This window comes from Rhinopithecus roxellana, chromosome 1, assembly GCF_007565055.1.
Source record: "Rhinopithecus roxellana isolate Shanxi Qingling chromosome 1, ASM756505v1, whole genome shotgun sequence".
NCBI classification, from domain to species: domain Eukaryota; kingdom Metazoa; phylum Chordata; class Mammalia; order Primates; family Cercopithecidae; genus Rhinopithecus; species Rhinopithecus roxellana.
This window is the reverse complement of record NC_044549.1, coordinates 127,671,875-127,692,320: the sequence shown is the minus strand read 5'-3', so window position 1 is coordinate 127,692,320 and position 20,446 is coordinate 127,671,875. Positions and strand designations below refer to the sequence as shown.

Here is a 20,446-nt window from a genome sequence, read left to right as displayed (position 1 = left end):
TTTTTTTCTTCTTAAAAAGTTATTAGTTTGAGTAAATTATAATAGTATTTAGTTGTGGAGTTACATATTTTATTCTGGGTGTCCTTATATTATCTATTTGGCTCATTTTCAGAAATCCTCAGAAAAACAAATTGCTAAGCTACAGAAGCTTCATGAAAAGGAGCTGGCCAGAAAAGAGCAGGAACTGACCAAGAAGCTTCAGACCCGAGAAAGGGAATTTCAGGAGCAAATGAAAGTAGCTCTTGTAAGTGCCTATTTTTTTGTTTTTCTGCTCTAGATATACTTCTCAGAGTTACAAAGTTATCATCCTCTCACCGTTGCATTCCAGTTGGAGGTCAGACTACTGGCAGCCTTGACGTTTGGGTATAAAGAGAGGATAGGGAGTAGGCAAGCTGTCAGAGCTTATTAGCTTGGTATTGTGTGAAAATTAAATTTACTGATCTGACACACTTTCTTTCTTTCTTTTTTTTTTTCCGAGATGGAGTCTCGCTCTATCGCCTAGGCTGGAGTGCAGTGGTGAGATCTCGGCTCACTGCAGCCTGCATAATCTCCATCTCCCCAGTTCAAGTGATTCCCCTGCCTCAGCCTCAGAAGTAACTGGGACTGCAGGTGCACACCACCAAGCTCAGCGAATTTTTTTTTTTTTTTTTTTTTTTTTTTAAGTAGAGATGGGGTTTCACCATGTTGGCCAGGCTGATCTTGAGCTCCTCACCTCACGTTATCCACCCACATTGGCCTCCCAAAGTGTTGGGATTACAGGTGTGAGCCACTGTGCTTGGCCACACTTTCTTTTTAAAACATTTAAAAAATTTTAACAATTTCTTTCAATATTTATATTTCTCTTTCGTTGTCAATATTCACTATAACTAACACACTTTCATTAAGCAGTTTGTTTATCCATCCCTCCCACCTGACAGTAGGCTATGATTAGGGACAAGAAAAGGAGAAGATAGATTAATTGAACTAGTGACTGCATAATTCAAGAAGAGAGTGCATAATTCAAGAACAATGTCAAAAATCTCATCAGACTGAGTGTACCCAGAGCTCAAGTCTGAGAAAATTTTGGCTGAGTTGCATTTTACAGAAGAAGAAATAAAAATGGCCAAGTAATTTTTATTTTAAGTGGAATAATTTCAGTACTAATTTTCAGTCCTTATGATGGCTTAAAAAATAGAGTTAAATTTAAAAACTTCCTGAACTAACAAAAACCAGAAAAGCAGATTGAGATTTTTGCTGAAAGATTTTTTAAAGTAGCATAATTTGAAAGTTTAAAACAAAAAATATTTTTCTTCACTTATGAAAGCCTTTTACATAAGTTGCCCATAAAAAAGTGTTAGTGACAAAAATGTAATATGTTGTTGTATGAAGTTATTATCCATAAGATAATATGTATAACTCAAAAATACTTTCAGTGTAAAAGGATTATAAATAGTATTTTAGATTTTAATCTTCTTTCTTACATATATTGTTGTTTTCACTCTTAGTTGCTTCTGGGGCTCCGAGAATTTCTAGCAGCAGTGATTCTTGAATTGAGTTAACAAGTTCTCTAACCTGCTCTGTGGGGGCACATGGATTTACAGTATGATTGGGTGTCTATGGTCATGAAATTTACACATATATGGCCACATACTTGTTTTCTTTGTTGATCCAGAAAAGAATTAAAGCATTTTACCAGAATACTTAAACTGTAACAGTACAACATAAATTAAAAATAGGGGCAAAAAATTAAGAAACAAAGTGGGAAATAAATAGCACTAAAAATGCCTGTCATGAGGACCTACTCTGAGTTTTCATGCTGGGGTAATTGACCTTTGGGGACACTGAGCCAGCCTTCATATACACATGTGTGGGTACCTGTGCCTGCCCGTTTCTTAATTCAGTGGACTATTAAAATTTCCTCCTTTATGGGCATGTAGAGATATATTTAAAATATAGTTTACATTAAATAATATATTTAAATGGATATTTTAAAATCAGTGCTATGGAAACTAATATTTTCTTATCAACCTACTCTCAATATGGTACAAAATTTTTCCTTAATTAAAGTAGTGCACTTTACTTTGAGTACAGTGAACTGAAAGTATTGCCGTTGGCAATATCTGCTCTAAGCAATAGGTATAGATAAGTACACTTGTCTTAATTGGAGTTCAGTTAAGAAATTAACATTTAATATGTTAATCGACCATTAAAAATACTCTCTAAAGCTTCTCTTTTTTTTTTTTTTTTTTTTTTTTATGCCATGTTGGTGTGCTGCACCCATCAACTCGTCAGCACCCATCAATTCATCATTTATATCTTGTATAACTCCCCAATGCAAGCCCTCCCTCCTCCCCCCTCCCCCCTCCCCATGATAGGCCCCAGTGCGTGATGTTCCCCTTCCCGAGTCCAAGTGATCTCATTGTTCAGTTCCCACCTATGAGTGAGAACATGCGGTGTTTGGTTTTCTGTTCTTGTGATAGTTTGCTAAGAATGATGGTTTCCAGCTGCATCCATGTCCCTACAAAGGACGCAAACTCATCCTTTTTTATGGCTGCATAGTATTCCATGGTGTATATGTGCCACATTTTCTTAATCCAGTCTGTCACAGATGGACATTTGGGTTGATTCCAAGTCTTTGCTATTGTGAATAGTGCCGCAATAAACATACGTGTACATGTGTCTTTGTAGTAGAATAATTTATAATCCTTTGGGTATATACCCAGTAGTGGGATGGCTGGGTCATAAGGTACATCTAGTTCTAGATCCTTGAGGAATTGCCATACTGTTTTCCATAATGGTTGAACTAGTTTACAATCCCACCAACAGTGTAAAAGTGTTCCTATTTCTCCACATCCTCTCCAACACCTGTTGTTTCCTGACTTCTTAATGATTGCCATTCTAACTGGTGTGAGATGGTATCTCATTGTGGTTTTGATTTGCATTTCTCTGATGGCGAGTGATGATGAGCATTTTTTCATGTGTCTGTTGGCTGTATGAATATCTTCTTTTGAGAAATGTCTGTTCATATCCTTTCCCCACTTTTTGATGGGGCTGTTTGTTTTTTTCTCGTATATTTGTTTGAGTTCTTTGTAGATTCTGGATATTAGCCCTTTGTCAGATGAGTAGGTTGCAAAAATTTTCTCCCATTCTGTAGGTTGCCTGTTCACTCTGATGGTAGTTTCTTTTGCTGTGCAAAAGCTCTTTAGTTTAATGAGATCCCATTTGTCAATTTTTGCTTTTGCTGCCGTTGCTTTTGGTGTTTTAGACATGAAGTCCTTGCCCATGCCTATGTCCTGAATGGTACTACCTAGATTTTCTTCTAGGGTTTTTATGGTATTAGGTCTAACATTTAAGTCTCTAATCCATCTTGAATTAATCTTCGTATAAGGGGTAAGGAAAGGATCCAGTTTCAGCTTTCTACTTATGGCTAGCCAATTTTCCCAGCACCATTTATTAAATAGGGAATCCTTTCCCCATTTCTTGTTTCTCTCAGGTTTGTCAAAGATCAGATGGCTGTAGATGTGTGGTATTATTTCTGAGGACTCTGTTCTGTTCCATTGATCTATATCTCTGTTTTGGTACCAGTACCATGCTATTTTGGTGACTGTAGCCTTGTAGTATAGTTTGAAGTCAGGTAGCGTGACGCCTCCAGCTTTGTCCTTTTGACTTAGGATTGTCTTGGCAATGCGGGCCCTTTTTTGGTTCCATATGAACTTTAAAGCAGTTTTTTCCAATTCTGTGAAGAAACTCATTGGTAGCTTGATGGGGATGGCATTGAATCTATAAATAACCTTGGGGAGTATGGCCATTTTCACGATATTGATTCTTCCTATCCATGAGCATGGTATGTTCTTCCATTTGTTTGTGTCCTCTTTTATTTCACTGAGCAGTGGTTTGTAGTTCTCCTTGAAGAGGTCCTTTACATCCCTTGTAAGCTGGATTCCTAGGTATTTTATTCTCTTTGAAGCAATTGTGAATGGAAGTTCATTCCTGATTTGGCTCTCTGCTTGTCTGTTACTGGTGTATAAGAATGCTTGTGATTTTTGCACATTAATTTTGTATCCTGAGACTTTGCTGAAGTTGCCTATCAGCTTAAGGAGATTTTGGGCTGAGACGATGGGGTTTTCTAAATATACAATCATGTCATCTGCAAACAGGGACAATTTGACTTCTTCCTTTCCTAACTGAATACCCTTGATTTCTTTCTCTTGCCTGATTGCCCTAGCCAGAACTTCCAACACTATGTTGAATAGGAGTGGTGAGAGAGGGCATCCCTGTCTTGTGCCAGTTTTCAAAGGGAATTTTTCCAGTTTTTGCCCATTCAGTATGATATTAGCTGTGGGTTTGTCATAAATAGCTCTTATTATTTTGAGGTACGTTCCATCAATACCGAATTTATTGAGAGTTTTTAGCATGAAGGGCTGTTGAATTTTGTCAAAAGCCTTTTCTGCATCTATTGAGACAATCATGTGGTTCTTGTCTTTGGTTCTGTTTATATGCTGGATTACGTTTATTGATTTGCGAATGTTGAACCAGCCTTGCATCCCAGGGATGAAGCCCACTTGATCATGGTGGATAAGCTTTTTGATGTGCTGCTGAATCCGGTTTGCCAGTATTTTATTGAGAATTTTTGCATCAATGTTCATCAGGGATATTGGTCTAAAATTCTCTTTTTTTGATGTGTCTCTGCCAGGCTTTGGTATCAGGATGATGTTGGCCTCATAAAATGAGTTAGGGAGGATTCCCTCTTTTTCTATTGATTGGAATAGTTTCAGAAGGAATGGTACCAGCTCCTCCTTGTACCTCTGGTAGAATTCAGCTGTGAATCCATCTGGTCCTGGACTTTTTTTGGTGGGTAGGCTATTAATTGTTGCCTCAATTTCAGAGCCTGCTATTGGTCTATTCAGGGATTCAACTTCTTCCTGGTTTAGCCTTGGGAGAGTGTAAGTGTCCAGGAATTTATCCATTTCTTCTAGATTTTCTAGTTGATTTGCGTAGAGGCGTTTATAGTATTCTCTGATGGTAGTTTGTATTTCTGTGGGGTCAGTGGTGATATCCCCTTTATCATTTTTTATTGCATCTATTTGATTCCTCTCTCTTTTCTTCTTTATTAGCCTTGCTAGCGGTCTGTCAATTTTGTTGATCTTTTCAAAAAACCAACTCCTGGATTCATTGATTTTTTGGAGGGTTTTTTGTGTCTCTATCTCCTTCAGTTCGGCTCTGATCTTAGTTATTTCTTGCCTTCTGCTAGCTTTTGAATGTGTTTGCTCTTGCCTCTCTAGTTCTTTTAATTGTGATGTTAGAGTGTCAATTTTAGATCTTTCCTGCTTTCTCTTGTGGGCATTTAGTGCTATAAATTTCCCTCTACACACTGCTTTAAATGTGTCCCAGAGATTCTGGTATGTTGTATCTTTGTTCTCATTGGTTTCAAAGAACATCTTTATTTCCGCTTTCATTTCGTTATGTACCCAGTAGTCATTCAGGAGCAGGTTGTTCAGTTTCCATGTAGTTGAGCGGTTTTGATTGAGTTTCTTAGTCCTGAGTTCTAGTTTGATTGCACTGTGGTCTGACAGACAGTTTGTTATAATTTCTGTTCTTTTACATTTGCTGAGGAGTGCTTTACTTCCAATTATGTGGTCAATTTTGGAATAAGTGCGATGTGGTGCTGAGAAGAATGTATATTCTGTTGATTTGGGGTGGAGAGTTCTATAGATGTCTATTAGGTCCGCTTGGTGCAGAGATGAGTTCAATTCCTGGATATCCTTGTTAACTTTCTGTCTCGTTGATCTGTCTAATGTTGACAGCGGAGTGTTGAAGTCTCCCATTATTATTGTATGGGAGTCTAAGTCTCTTTGTAAGTCTCTAAGGACTTGCTTTATGAATCTGGGTGCTCCTGTATTGGGTGCATATATATTTAGGATAGTTAGCTCTTCCTGTTGAATTGATCCCTTTACCATTATGTAATGGCCTTCTTTGTCTCTTTTGATCTTTGATGGTTTAAAGTCTATTTTATCAGAGACTAGGATTGCAACCCCTGCTTTTTTTTGTTCTCCATTTGCTTGGTAGATCTTCCTCCATCCCTTTATTTTGAGCCTATGTATGTCTCTGCATGTGAGATGGGTCTCCTGAATACAGCAGACTGATGGGTCTTGACTCTTGATCCAGTTTGCCAGTCTGTGTCTTTTAATTGGAGCATTTAGTCCATTAACATTTAAGGTTAATATTGTTATGTGTGAACTTGATCCTGCCATTATGATATTAACTGGTTATTTTGCTCGTTAGTTGATGCAGTTTCTTCCTAGCCTCGATGGTCTTTACATTTTGGCATGTTTTTGCGATGGCTGGTACCGGTTGTTCCTTTCCATGTTTAGGGCTTCCTTCAGGGTCTCTTGTAAGGCAGGCCTGGTGGTGACAAAATCTCTAAGCATTTGCTTATCTGTAAAGGATTTTATTTCTCCTTCACTTATGAAACTTAGTTTGGCTGGATATGAAATTCTGGGTTTAAAATTCTTTTCTTTAAGAACGTTGAATATTGGCCCCCACTCTCTTCTGGCTTGTAGAGTTTCTGCCGAGAGATCTGCTGTTAGTCTGATGGGCTTCCCTTTGTGGGTTACCCGACCTTTCTCTCTGGCTGCCCTTAAGATTTTTTCCTTCATTTCAACTTTGGTGAATCTGGCAATGATGTGTCTTGGAGTTGCTCTTCTGGAGGAGTATCTTTGTGGCGTTCTCTGTATTTCCTGAATTTGAATGTTGGCCTGCCCTACTAGGTTGGGGAAGTTCTCCTGGATGATATCCTGAAGAGTGTTTTCCAACTTGGTTCCATTTTCCCCCTCACTTTCAGGCACCCCAATCAGACGTAGATTTGGTCTTTTTACGTAATCCCATACTTCTTGCAGGCTTTGCTCATTTCTTTTTCTTCTTTTTTCTTTTGGTTTCTCTTCTCGCTTCATTTCATTCATTTGATCTTCAATCGCTGATACTCTTTCTTCCAGTTGATCGAGTCGGTTACTGAAGCTTGTGCATTTGTCACGTATTTCTCGTGTCATGGTTTTCATCTCTGTCATTTCGTTTATGATCTTCTCTGCATTAATTAGTCTAGCTGTCAATTCTTCCACTCTTTTTTCAAGATTTTTAGTTTCTTTGCGCTGGGTACGTAATTCCTCCTTTAGCTCTGATAAGTTTGATGGACTGAAGCCTTCTTCTCTCCTCTCGTCCAAGTCATTCTCTGACCAGCTTTGATCCGTTGCTGGCGATGGGCTGCGCTCCTTCGCAGGGGGAGATGCGCTCTTATTTTTTGAATTTCCAGCTTTTCTGCCCTGCTTTTTCCCCATCTTTGTGGTTTTATCTGTCTCTGGTCTTTGATGGTGGTGACGTACTGATGGGGTTTTGGTATAGGTGTCCTTCCTGTTTGATAGTTTTCCTTCTGACAGTCAGAAGGACTGTCTGTTGGTCTGTTGGAGATTGCTTGAGGTCCACTTCAGACCCTGTTTGCCTGGGTATCAGCAGCAGAGGTTGCCGAAGATAGAATATTGCTGAACAGCGAGTGTACCTGTCTGATTCTTCCTTTGGAAGTTTCCTCTCAGGGGTGTACTCCACCCTGTGAGGTGTGGGGTGTCAGACTGCCCCTAGTGGGGGATTTCTCCCAGCTAGGCTACTCAGGGGTCAGAGACACACCTGAGCAGGCAGTCTGTCCGTTCTCAGATCTCAACCTCCGCGTTGGGAGATCCACGGCTCTCCCCAAAGCTGTCAGACAGAGTCGTTCGCGTCTGCACTGGCTCCTGCTACTTCCCCTGTTGGTCTTCAGCTGTGCGCTGTCCCCAGAGGTGGAGACTACAGAGACAGGCAGGCTTCCTTGAGCTGCTGTGAGCTCCACCCAGTTCGAGCTTCCCAGCGGCTTTGTTTACCTACTTAAGCCTCAGTAATGGCGGGCGCCCCTCCCCCAGCCTCGCTGCTGCCTTGCGGATAGATCGCGGCAGACTGCTGTGTTAGCAGTGAGGGAGGCTTCGTGGGCGTGGGACCCTCCCGGCCAGGATTGGGATATATTCTCCTGGTGTGCCTGTATGCTTACAGCGCAGTATTGGGGTGGGAGTTACCCGATTTTCCAGGTGTTGTGTGTCTCAGTTCCCCTGGCTAGGAAAACGGATCCCCTTCCCCCTTGCGCTTCCAGGTGAGGCGATGCCTCGCCCTGCTTCAGCTCTCGCTGGTCAGGCTGCAGCAGCTGACCAGCACCGATTGTCCGGCACTCCCTAGTGAGATGACCCCAGTACCTCAGTTGAAAATGCAGAAATCACCGGTCTTCTGTGTCGCTCGCGCTGGGAGTTGGAGACTGGAGCTGTTCCTATTCGGCCATCTTGCTCCGCCCTCCTCTCTAAAGCTTCTCTTCTCAAAACACTAAACACTTTAAATTCAATATTGATACATGGTAAGAACAATCAGAGAAGCTTTTAAGGATTGAACCAATGTAGCTTTTTAAGGTAGAACCAATGTAGCTTTGTTTTATAGATACTGTCTTGATCTTACCCATATATTCACAAGTCATCTTCTGATTTCAATTTGATTTTCCGTGTGGGGTCCCTTTCTAAATGAGGTATTTCTCACAAACTGTATAAACTTAAATCTAGTTTCTAGACCTAGAGTAGAAATACCGAACTCTGGTGACCTTTCACATTCAGCAGTGTTTTGTAAAACATTCAAGTAGTGGAAAAATAGCAGACATAGTGGGGTTATTGGAACAAAATTTTTCATATCAGTAGTAATTGTGGCAATTACCCCACTGGAAAAGCCATAGTGCCTTGTTTCTATAGACTAGAGCATGGGAGGAGAGAGTTGATGACATTACCTATCCAACAGGGCTGGGTGCAGATCAAAAGAAATGAATGATTCCTGGGGAAGTACTTTGCAAATGCTGAAGATTTATATGCATTTAAGGTGGTATTAATTATTTTTGGCACAGGAAAAGAGTCAATCAGAATATTTGAAGATCAGCCAAGAAAAAGAACAGCAAGAATCTTTGGCCCTAGAAGAGTTAGAGTTGCAGAAAAAAGCAATCCTCACAGAAAGTGAAAATAAACTTCGGAACCTTCAGCAAGAAGTAGAGACTTACAGAACTGTAAGTTTTAATGAAGATTCTGGAGTTGTGAAACTATTTGCCTATGAAAATTTGTTATCTCTGTAGTCAGTATAAAGTTTCAAAGATTACTGGATTAGATTTATGTATACGTGCCCTTCATTTTTAGGTAGTGTGCGCTATGCATGGGAGTGGATTTGGCTTTAGGCTCTGTTTATTACATGGTGCTCCTGGTTCTGCCTTTAGCTGGCTGTATTTCTGTCAGCCACTGAGTCTGCCGCTTTTCACTGACCCTGCAGCATCTCCATTGCGTACTCATCCTTGATGTCTAGGAAGTGGGCTCATTTTGTAGGCGCTGTTTGTTCTGGCACCTTCCTGCATGTCCAGGTTTATCTTATGCCATGTCCTGAACGTAATCCAGTCTCTGCTTATATCACAGTTTAATTACACTAGTGTGTTGTTTTGCATTTGGTTTCCCCAGTTTTTCCATACTAAACATAGTCCCGTAATGAACATATTTGTATATATGTCTCAGAGTGTACATTTTAAAGACCCTGTCTGACCCTTTCCTTGGTAATATTTGAAACGTACAACCTGTTTTGAAAACTGACGATGTTTAGACTTGTTAGCTTTTTTGCTCTGATTTAGATAGTAAAACAGCCATACTTCTTACTCATAGCTCTAAACCATCCTTAATTTTTCCGTTACTAACACTTACAAAAGGTTCCATGGTGGGTGAAATGGACACTTAGGAGGCCTAGATCTTCTACTTGTTAGCTTTTTAATTTAATTATACTTTAATTTCATCACCTGTCTCATGAAGAGATTATATTCAGTAATTCCTTGGGACCCTAGGACCTTTCCAGTTCTGACATTTTGTGGGTCTGCCTTACTTAACTCCTTCAGAGTCAAAATTACATTTTCATGAGATAATAATAATCTTTGTTAAAATTTGTCTAAGTTCCTTCTTTTTGAAAAAAGAACCTTCTAAATGATAATTTTGAAGGTGGAAAAATCATACGTTCTTTTTCTTCTAAAATTATGAGAATAATAAAATAGTATGTAGGCTGGAACTATGAGTTGGGTTAAGCATATAATCTTTTCTTTTCTTTTTTGTTGTTTTTTTTGTTTGTTTGTTTTTCAAGACAGTCTTGCTTTGTTGCCCAGGCTGGAGTGTAGTGGCACGATCTCAGCTCACTGCAGCCTCCGCTGGGTTCAAGGGATTCCCCAACCTCAGCCTCCCGAGTAGCTGGGACTACAGTTGCACGCTACCCCGCCTGGCTAATTTTTGTATTTTTTTGGTAGAGGCAGGGCTTTACCATGTTGGCCAGGCTGGGTCTCAAACTCTCGGCTTCAAGTGATCTGCCCTCCTCGGCCTCCCAGACTGCTGGGATTACAGGCGTGAGCCACCACGCCTAGCCATAATCTTTTCTTTGTTATTTAATTCCTTTAGTAATTGAGCACAGATTCTTTGTCCTTTCTAGTGTTTGGTATGATATGTTAAGCTATTTATGTAAATTTTGATCTTCAGGTAGGTGGTAGACATCATGTCTGTGTATCATTGCTAATAGGTAAGTACGTACTTTAATAAAAATGCATCTGTTTTTAATTAACAGAGAATTCTTGAATTGGAAAGTTCTTTGGAAAAAAGCTTACAAGAAAACAAACATCAGTCAAAAGATTTGGCTGTTCATCTGGAAGCTGAAAAAAATAAGCACAATAAGGAGATTACAGTCATGGTTGAAAAACACAAGACAGAATTGGAAAGCCTTAAGCATCAGCACGATGCCCTTTGGACTGAAAAACTCCAAGTCTTAAAGCAACAATATCAGACAGAAATGGAAAAACTTAGGGAAAGGTGTGAACAAGAAAAAGAAACATTGTTGAAAGACAAAGAGATTCTCTTCCAGGCTCACATAGAAGAAATGAATGAAAAGACTTTAGAAAAGCTTGACGTGAAACAAACAGAACTAGAATCATTATCTTCTGAACTGTCAGAGGTATTAAAAGCCCGTCACAAGCTAGAAGAGGAACTTTCTGTTCTGAAAGATCAAACAGATAAAATGAAGCAGGAATTAGAGGCCAAGATGGATGAACAGAAAAATTATCACCAGCAGCAAGTTGACAGTATCATTAAAGAACACGAGGTATCTATCCAGAGGACTGAGAAGGCATTAAAAGATCAAATTAATCAACTTGAGCTTCTGTTGAAGGAAAAGGACAAGCATTTGAAAGAGCATCAGACTCATGTGGAAAATTTAGAGGCAGATATTAAAAGGTCTGAAGGGGAACTCCAGCAGGCATCTGCTAAGCTGGATGTTTTTCAGTCTTACCAGAGTGCCACACATGAGCAGACAAAAGCATATGAGGAACAGTTGGCCCAGTTGCAGCAGAAGTTGTTGGATTTGGAAACAGAAAGAATTCTTCTTACCAAACAGGTAGCTGAAGTTGAAACACAAAAGAAAGATGTTTGTACTGAGTTAGATGCTCACAAAATCCAGGTGCAGGACTTAATGCAGCAACTTGAAAAACAGAATAGTGAAATGGAGCAAAAGGTAAAATCTTTAACCCAAGTCTATGAGTCCAAACTTGAAGATAGTAACAGAGAACAGGAACAGACAAAGCAAATCTTGGTGGAAAAGGAAAATACAATTTTACAAATGAGAGAAGGACAGAAGAAAGAAATTGAGATACTCACACAGAAATTGTCAGCCAAGGAGGACAGTATTCATGTTTTGAATGAGGAATATGAAACCAAATTTAAAAACCAAGAAAAAAAGATGGAAAAAATTAAGCAGAAAGCAAAGGAGATGCAAGAAACGTTAAAGAAAAAATTACTGGATCAGGAAGCCAAACTTAAGAAAGAGCTTGAAAATACTGTTCTAGAACTTAGTCAGAAAGAAAAACAGTTTAATGCCAAAATGCTGGAAATGGCACAGGCTAACTCAGCTGGAATCAGTGATGCAGTGTCAAGACTGGAAACAAACCAAAAGGAACAAATAGAAAGTCTTACAGAGGTTCATCAACGAGAACTCAATGATGTCATATCAATCTGGGAAAAGAAACTTAATCAGCAAGCTGACGAACTTCAGGAAATATATGAAATCCAATTGCAGGAAAAAGAACAAGAGGTAGCAGAACTGAAACAGAAGATCCTCCTATTTGGGTGTGAAAAAGAAGAGATGAACAAGGAAATAACATGGCTGAAGGAAGAAGGTGTTAAGCAGGATACAACACTAAATGAATTACAGCAACAGTTAAAGCAGAAGTCTGCCCATGTGAATTCTCTTGCACAAGATGAAACTAAACTGAAAGCCCACCTTGAAAAGCTGGAGGTTGACTTGAATAATTCTCTGAAGGAAAATACTTTTCTTCAAGAGCAGCTAGTTGAACTGAAGATGCTGGCAGAAGAAGATAAGCGGAAGGTTTCTGAGTTGACTAGCAAGTTGAAAACCACAGATGAAGAATTCCAGAGTTTGAAATCTTCACATGAAAGCAGTAACAAAAGCCTAGAGGACAAGAGCTTGGAATTTAAAAAACTGTCTGAGGAACTAGCGATTCAGCTAGATATTTGCTGTAAGAAAACCGAAGCCTTACTAGAAGCTAAAACAAATGAGCTAATCAACATTAGTAGTAGTAAAACTAATGCCATTCTCTCTAGGATTTCTCATTGTCAGCACCATACAACTAAAGTTAAGGAGGCACTGTTAATTAAAACTTGCACAGTTTCTGAATTAGAAGCACAGCTTAGACAGTTGACAGAGGAACAGAATGCACTAAATATTTCTTTTCAACAGGCTACTCATCAGTTAGAAGAAAAAGAAAATCAAATTAAGAGCATGAAGGCTGATATTGAAAGTCTTGTAACAGAAAAAGAAGCCTTACAGAAGGAAGGAGGCAATCAGCAACAGGCTGCTTCTGAAAAGGAGTCTTGTATAACACAGTTGAAGAAAGAGTTATCTGAAAACATCAACGCTGTCACATTGATGAAAGAAGAGCTTAAAGAAAAAAAAATTGAGATTAGCAGTCTTAGTAAACAACTAACTGATTTGAATGTTCAACTTCAAAATAGTATCAGCCTATCCGAAAAAGAAGCAGCCATTTCATCACTAAGAAAGCAGTATGATGAAGAAAAACATGAATTGCTGGATCAGGTGCAAGATTTATCTTTAAAAGTTGATACTCTGAGTAAAGAGAAAATGTCTGCTCTTGAGCAGGTAGATCACTGGTCCAATAAATTCTCAGAATGGAAGAAGAAAGCGCAGTCAAGATTTACACAGCATCAAAACACTATTAAAGAATTGCAGATTCAGCTTGAATTAAAATCAAAGGAAGCTCATGAAAAGGATGAGAAGATAAATTTATTGAAGGAAAACCTTGATCAGCAAAATAAAAGATTTGATTGTTTAAAGGGTGAAATGGAAGACAAGCAGAGCAAGATGGAGAAAAAGGAGTGTAATTTAGAAACAGAGTTAAAGACTCAAACAGCAAGAATTATGGAATTAGAGGACCATATTACCCAGAAAACGATTGAAATAGAGACCTTAAATGAAGTTCTTAAAAATTACAATCAACAAAAGGATATTGAAAACAAAGAATTGGTTCAGAAACTTCAACATTTTCAAGAGTTAGGAGAGGAAAAGGACAACAGGGTTAAAGAAGCTGAAGAAAAAATCTTAACACTTGAAAACCAAGTTTATTCCATGAAAGCTGAACTTGAAACTAAGAAGAAAGAATTAGAACATGTGAATTTAAGTGTGAAAAGCAAAGAGGAGGAGTTAAAGGCATTGGAAGATAGGCTTGAGTCAGAAAGTGCTGCAAAATTAGCAGAGTTGAAGAAAAAAGCTGAACAAAAAATTGCTGCCATTAAGAAGCAGTTGTTATCTCAAATGGAAGAGAAAGAAGAGCAGTATAAAAAAGGTACAGAAAGCCATTTGAGTGAGTTAAATACAAAATTGCAGGAAAAAGAAAGGGAAGTTCACATCTTGGAAGAAAAACTTAAGTCAGTGGAAAGTTCACAATCAGAAACATTAATTGTACCCAGATCAGCAAAAAATGTGGCAGCATGTACTGAACAAGAAGCAGATTCCCAAGGCTGTATGCAGAAGACACATGAAGAAAAAATCAGTATTTTACAAAGAAATTTAACTGAAAAAGAAAAGCTGTTGCCGAGGGTAGGGCAGGAAAAAGAAGAGACCGTTTCTTCTCATTCTGAAACGCAGTGCAAATACCAGGAGCTCTTAATAAAGCTAGAACATGCTGAGGCAAAGCAACATGAAGATCAAGTTATGATAGGTCATCTTCAAGAAGAACTTGAAGAAAAAAACAAGAAATATTCCTTGATAGTATCCCAGCATGTGGAAGAAGAAGGAGGTAAAAATAACATACAGGCAAAGCAAAACTTGGAAAATGTGTTTGACGATGTCCAGAAAATCCTCCAGGAGAAGGAACTAACCTGTCAGATCTTGGAGCAAAAGATAAAAGAGCTGGATTCCTGCTTAGTAAGACAGAAAGAAGTACATAGAGTTGAAATGGAAGCGTTGACCTCAAAATATGAAAAATTACAGGCTTTACAACAGATGGATGGAAAAAATAAACCCACAGAACTTTTGGAAGAAAACACTGACGAAAAGTCCAAATCACATTTGGTCCAACCCAAATTGCTTAGTAACATGGAAGCCCAGCACAATGACCTGGAGTTTAAATTAGCAGGGGCAGAACGGGAGAAACAGAAACTGGGCAAGGAGATTGTTAGACTGCAGAAAGACCTTCGAATGTTGAGAAAGGAGCATCAGCAAGAATTGGAAATACTAAAGAAAGAGTATGAACAAGAAAGGGAAGAGAAAATCAAGTAAGTTTTATATCAGCTTGAATATTTTTATGGCAGTCCTTAATGAAGTCTCCTTTTTTTTTTTTTTTTTTTTTTTTTGGTGCCTAATACAGTTATTTTAAATTATTTGGGTAAGTTTCACCAACCCAAAGTATTAAACATAAATCCAGTATGTTAAATATGAGGAGAAGTAAAAACAATTTAGGGCAAGTGACAGTGTTATTCCATGTCCATTTAGGGGAGAAAAACCTTTTCTTGTGTACAAGATTCTGGTTATTAGGGATATATCCAAGTAATTATTTTCTTTTCGTTTCATTGTTTTTAGTATTAGCAGTATTATTATATAACATAGATGTGTTTTGAAAAAAATTAAAATGGAAAACAAAAATTCTGTGGTTCCTAGGACCACTCCCTTAGAAGTAATCATAGTTGATATGTCCCTCCAGAAGTGTTTTCTGTACCTGGACACACAACACACACACACACACACACACACACACACACACACACACACACACTCTCTCTCTCTCTCTCTCTCTCTCTCTCTCTCTCTCTCTCTCTCTCTCAAAAATGTTTTCATACAGTGAACTCAATGCACTGTCTTGAAGACCAGGTAGTTCCTTGCAGCTTGTTCTTTGTGTGGCCACAGTTAACTGTAAATTTTTGTTACTCAGACAGGAGCAGGAAGATCTTGAACTGAAGCACAATTCCACATTAAAACAGCTGATGAGGGAGTTTAATACGCAGCTGGCACAAAAGGAGCAAGAGCTGGAAATGACCATAAAAGAAACTATCAGTAAGTAAAAGTTTAAATTCCAGAAGGAACAACTATATCAGCAGAGGCTATAATTTAAGCTTATTGTTTTTGCACTTTGTGGTAAGTGCATTAAGTCATTAAACTGGAGAAGAAATAATCCTTGTCCAATAACGTTCTCTATTGGGAACCTGCCCTGCCTGGCAATGACTTACCTTAAGGAGAGGGGAAGCAGGTAAAACAATCGGAAAGTATTAGCTAATTAGTTACCTTGTAAAAAGACACTTTTGCTCAGGGAAAGGATACATTTGATCACTGTTGAGTTAGATGTCTCATTAAACATCTTACAATGCTTATATAAAATTAAATACCATCAAAATTAATTGGAATGAGAATTGTTACTGAAACTGAGATGTAAATATTAACTCTTGACTAATGTGTTTTCTTGCCTGTGTCCATTTTTATTTATTAGATAAGGCCCAGGAGGTGGAGGCTGAACTTTTAGAAAGCCATCAAGAAGAGACAAATCAGTTACTTAAAAAAATTGCCGAGAAAGATGATGATCTAAAACAAACAGCCAAAAGATATGAAGAAATCCTTGATGTTTGTACCTTATTTCTTCTCTCTCACTTTTGAAATTTAGCTGTAATAGATTTCGTGGTAGTGCTGAAGATTTCCTTTTCAAATGTGTTTTTTTGAACGAAAAGTGTTTTTTTTTTTTTTTTTTTTTTGACTCAGTGTTACTCAAATTAGTACTGTTATATGCAGATTTATAAAGTTGAGTTGATTTCTGCCAGGATTGTAGTTTCCTGATGAGATTCTGCTAACCTGGTAGCACAGTCCCCTTGTTGCTAGTATCGAAGCAACAGTAGATACTAAAAGAAAGAATAGTTTCTTTCCCATCTGCCTCACAGAGTCTGACTGAACTGTGAGGGAACCAGACTAAGAATCAAGACCTTGTGCTTCAGTGAAGTCTAAGTAATGGGGTAGTGAGTATGTATTTAAATGTGGCCGCTTAACTTAGCTGGAATCTTTCTGGGAGGGCCAATTAACTTTACTCTATCTCTACCCAGTATGTGGAGATTGTATTGGTCTCAAGAGAAAAAAACTGGGAAAAAATGGAATGTGTAAGCCAAATCTTTTATATTTAATGGAAGATTATTTCAAAGTACTTACTCTACTTATGCCATGTTGCAATTCGTAGAATATGCCACTAATGCATTGCCATTAGCAAAATAAGCCCTGAAGATACACCATGAAGATAAATCATAAATGCTAATTAGTACTTTGGACTCTAAGAAAACATTTTCAAATGTAACACAATATAAATTGTTTTTGGTTGGCTTACAGATTCTGTAGTTACTCTAAGCCTTATTTCACTATATGCTGAGAATCTTTTGGTGATTAAGAATTTATAAATCAAAGAATCATGCCTTAACTGACTATGTCAGCAGAGGTCTGAGTCAGGAACAGATTCTAATAATTATTTTAAATGTAATTGAAATGGCTAAAATTCCAAGATATAACACATACCTATAAATGCCACCTTTTATTATAATTCTTGAGCTTTATATATCATTATGAAAAGATTTAAATAATTTCACATTTTCTTATACTTCCATAGAGGATATATGTGCTAAGTTTAAAAAAACAGTATTATTTCTTGAATGCCTAGAGAATGTTGGAATTGGAAGATACAGTAAAGCTAGTTTAGTTCTACTTTTTTTTTTCTTCTGTTTTTGTTTTTCAGAAGGAAAAGCCGGCTCAGTATAGTTAAGTAATTTCGCTAAAACTACATAGTGAGTGGTAGAGCAGTGATTCTTCATTAGCTTTACACATTTTGTAAAAAAAGACTTCTTCCTAACAAAGGAACTTACAGAAGTCAGTTATATATCATAGATAATTAAGTCAGGGAGATTCATTTGCAGGGAGTAAATTGTGCCATAGCTCTAGAATTCCCTTTTGTGAGCTATTTCTCTGTCTTGGGATGTGTGGGGTAGCAGATGGTAGACTTTTCTAGAGTCATGACAGACCATTTAGGTAGAAGGTGAGGGAACAAAGAGACAGGTTACTGTATACCCTTTGACATGGTTCCTCCTTAAAAATCTGCTGTATTTTAGGGAAGTTAATGAAATTGTCCTTCAAACTTCAGGCTTAGAGTAGTAGAGCAAGTGGACAGTAAGTGGAGGGTGAGCAAGGGATTGGCATGGACTCTTTTCCAAGTCCCTTCCTGTGCCTTGGACCAGCACTGCCTTTGGAAATATAATGCAAGCCAGCCAGGCACGGTGGCTCATGCCTGTAATTCCAGCACTTTGGGAGGCTGAGGCGGGTGGATCACCTGAAGTTAGGAATTCAAGACCAGCCTGGCCAACGTGGTGAAACCCCATCTCTACTAAAAATACAAAAAATTTGCCAGATGTGGTGTCATGTGCTTGTAATCCCAGCTACTCAGGAAGGTGAGGCAGGAGAGTCGCTTGAACCTGGGAGGCGGAGATTGCAGTGAGCTGAGATTGTGCCACAGCACTCCAGCCTGGGTGATAGAGACCGTATCTCAAAAAAAAAAAAAAAAGCCACAGATGTGAGCCATATTGTAATTTGAAGTTTTCTAGTAGACACATTTAAGAAAAAAAGGAAACAGGTGAACTTAATTTTAATAATATATGCTACCAATGCAATATAACCAAAATAGTATCATTTCAACATGTAGTCAATATTAAAAATATATACATACATATAAATTCTTTGAAATTCACTGTGTTTTTACATTTCACCTCAGTTTGGAATAGCAACATTTCAGGTTCTCACTGGCCACAGTTTTAGGGTAGCTAGTGGCTACCATATTGAATAGTGTAGCCTTAGACTTTCAGCTGCCAGGACTTAGGACTGACTTTGTAATTAAATAGCCAGTCCCCATCCAGATATCCCCAGATATACCTTATCCTGAAGAAATTTTTTTTTAAATGCAAATACTACTAAAAAGAGCTATTAGCAGTTCTCAGCAAACGCCATATTGCTTTGATTCAAAGACATAGTCTCTGTGATTCTCTCATCTAGAAATTTCTGGGATTGGAATTTCATAAGGGATTTGTATGTATTATGTAGTAGTGTTTTTTACCCCTTAAAAGCTATTATCAGATTGGTGATTTGTCTCAGTGATGATGTTGTAGAATGCTGCATTTTTGTCACCTATTAAAATAATTCTGTGATTTGTTAATAGCAAATTTGAACACAGGCACATTTTCATTTTTCTACTTTGAATGACATTCTTACCATTCTTCCATTTGAAGAAGCTGGAAACTTTTGACATCTTTAGTTCCCACTTCCTATGTCTCTAAACACCATACACATACATATTCATGTACCTATTTGGTCATTAAATCTGTTTCTCTCCCCAGCATAATTATCTGACATAGAATGGACTCACAGGATATGGTTTGAAACATCCTGAGAGTCATGTTGCCTGTTGCTCTCCTCTGAGCTCTGCTGCTACCACAGTCTGTGCTGCCGTTTTTTCATCTGGCCCGATCTGTTGTATTAATGTCCTACCTAGTTCCCTTACTGCAGTTTTTTTTTTTTTTTCCCTAACATAGTCATCTCTGTCAGAGTTATTGTCTGTCTGGAAACAAAGGTGTGAATTTATTACTTCTCCTAAATATGTGTAGTGGTTTCCCATTGTCACAGTGATACCTCGTCCAGTTTGGTCTGTGTTCCAGCCAGACTCAACCATAGCTTGTTCTTCTCCAGATGTTTCCTTTGTACATGCTTTTCTGTGTGCCTAAAATCACATTCTCAGGCTTCGTAAAATAATGCAGGCGTTACCATCTCTCTTTTGGCTAAAAAAAAAATGTTGGGGGACAGGTGTGTGTGACTGGGCTCAGTGGCTTAAACCTGTCATCCCAGCACTTTGGGAGACTGAGGCAGGAGGATTGCTTGAGCTTGGGGGTCAAGGCTGCACTGAGCTGTGAACGTGCCTCTGCATTCCAGCCTGGATGACAGAGTGAGACCCTGTCTCAAAAGAACAACAACAAAAAATTAAAATTTTTAATTTTTATTTTTATTTAGAAAAAATTTTGGAATCAAATGTATTCACATGGCTTAAAGATTAAAATAATATTAAAACGTATTCTTGGAGATGGCATACATGTATAATGAAAATTGTACCCATTCCTCCTCTCTGTGTTCTGTGTCCTCTCCCTCTTCTCCCTCCACTGGCAACCATTAGTTTCTTATACTCCAGTGTTTCATTATGTAAACAAGCAAAAATGAAATATATTCTTATTTTTTTCCCCTTTCCTACTCAAATGGTAGCTTTTTGGATATGCTTTTCTATGTCGTTTTTTCACTTGTTCATTTTTTTTGAAACCTCTTAAATATAATTAATTGCATCTGTGTTCCTTGGTACTCATCTATATTTGTTACTTATGTGATTTTTGTCATATACACCTATGTGTGTAGGAATGTATTAATAAATTTGTCCTCTCCCTTAGACTATAAGCATCCCTCTAGAGAAGAGATTTTGTTCTTCTCTAGTCTTGAGAATCTGGCCTAGTGCCTGGCACATACTAGCACTTGATAAATTTGAAGGAGGTGACACATGGTGGAATTCATTTGGGAGGAGGGCATGGTGACTTACAAGTTGGAGACTCACAAGTAAGGGTGCGTAATCTCAATCTCAGAGCAGTCTCACTTGGAGACTATATTAGATACAGAACGCTGCATTAGTTACAAAATTGGTTTCTTTTTAACATTGACTGTATTTTAGTGATTTTGTTTTGGCATAATAACTAGTCTTCAAAGCATAACCTGTCATGTATAT

At 38.2% G+C, this 20,446-nt stretch overlaps 1 protein-coding gene across 5 annotated transcripts in view; it reads left to right on the top strand.

Annotated features, from left to right (window-relative positions):
- The window catches only part of GOLGA4 (golgin A4), a 124,038-nt gene that overhangs the window by 70,337 nt on the left and 33,255 nt on the right, over positions 1-20,446 (top strand). For all 5 annotated transcript variants that reach the window (XM_010376623.2, XM_010376624.2, XM_010376626.2 and 2 more), the window contains 5 exons: positions 113-244; positions 8,933-9,088; positions 10,663-14,897; positions 15,551-15,672; positions 16,103-16,233. In XM_010376623.2, the coding sequence (XP_010374925.1) occupies positions 113-244; positions 8,933-9,088; positions 10,663-14,897; positions 15,551-15,672; positions 16,103-16,233 (4,776 nt within the window). The remainder of the gene's footprint in view (positions 1-112; positions 245-8,932; positions 9,089-10,662; positions 14,898-15,550; positions 15,673-16,102; positions 16,234-20,446) is intronic.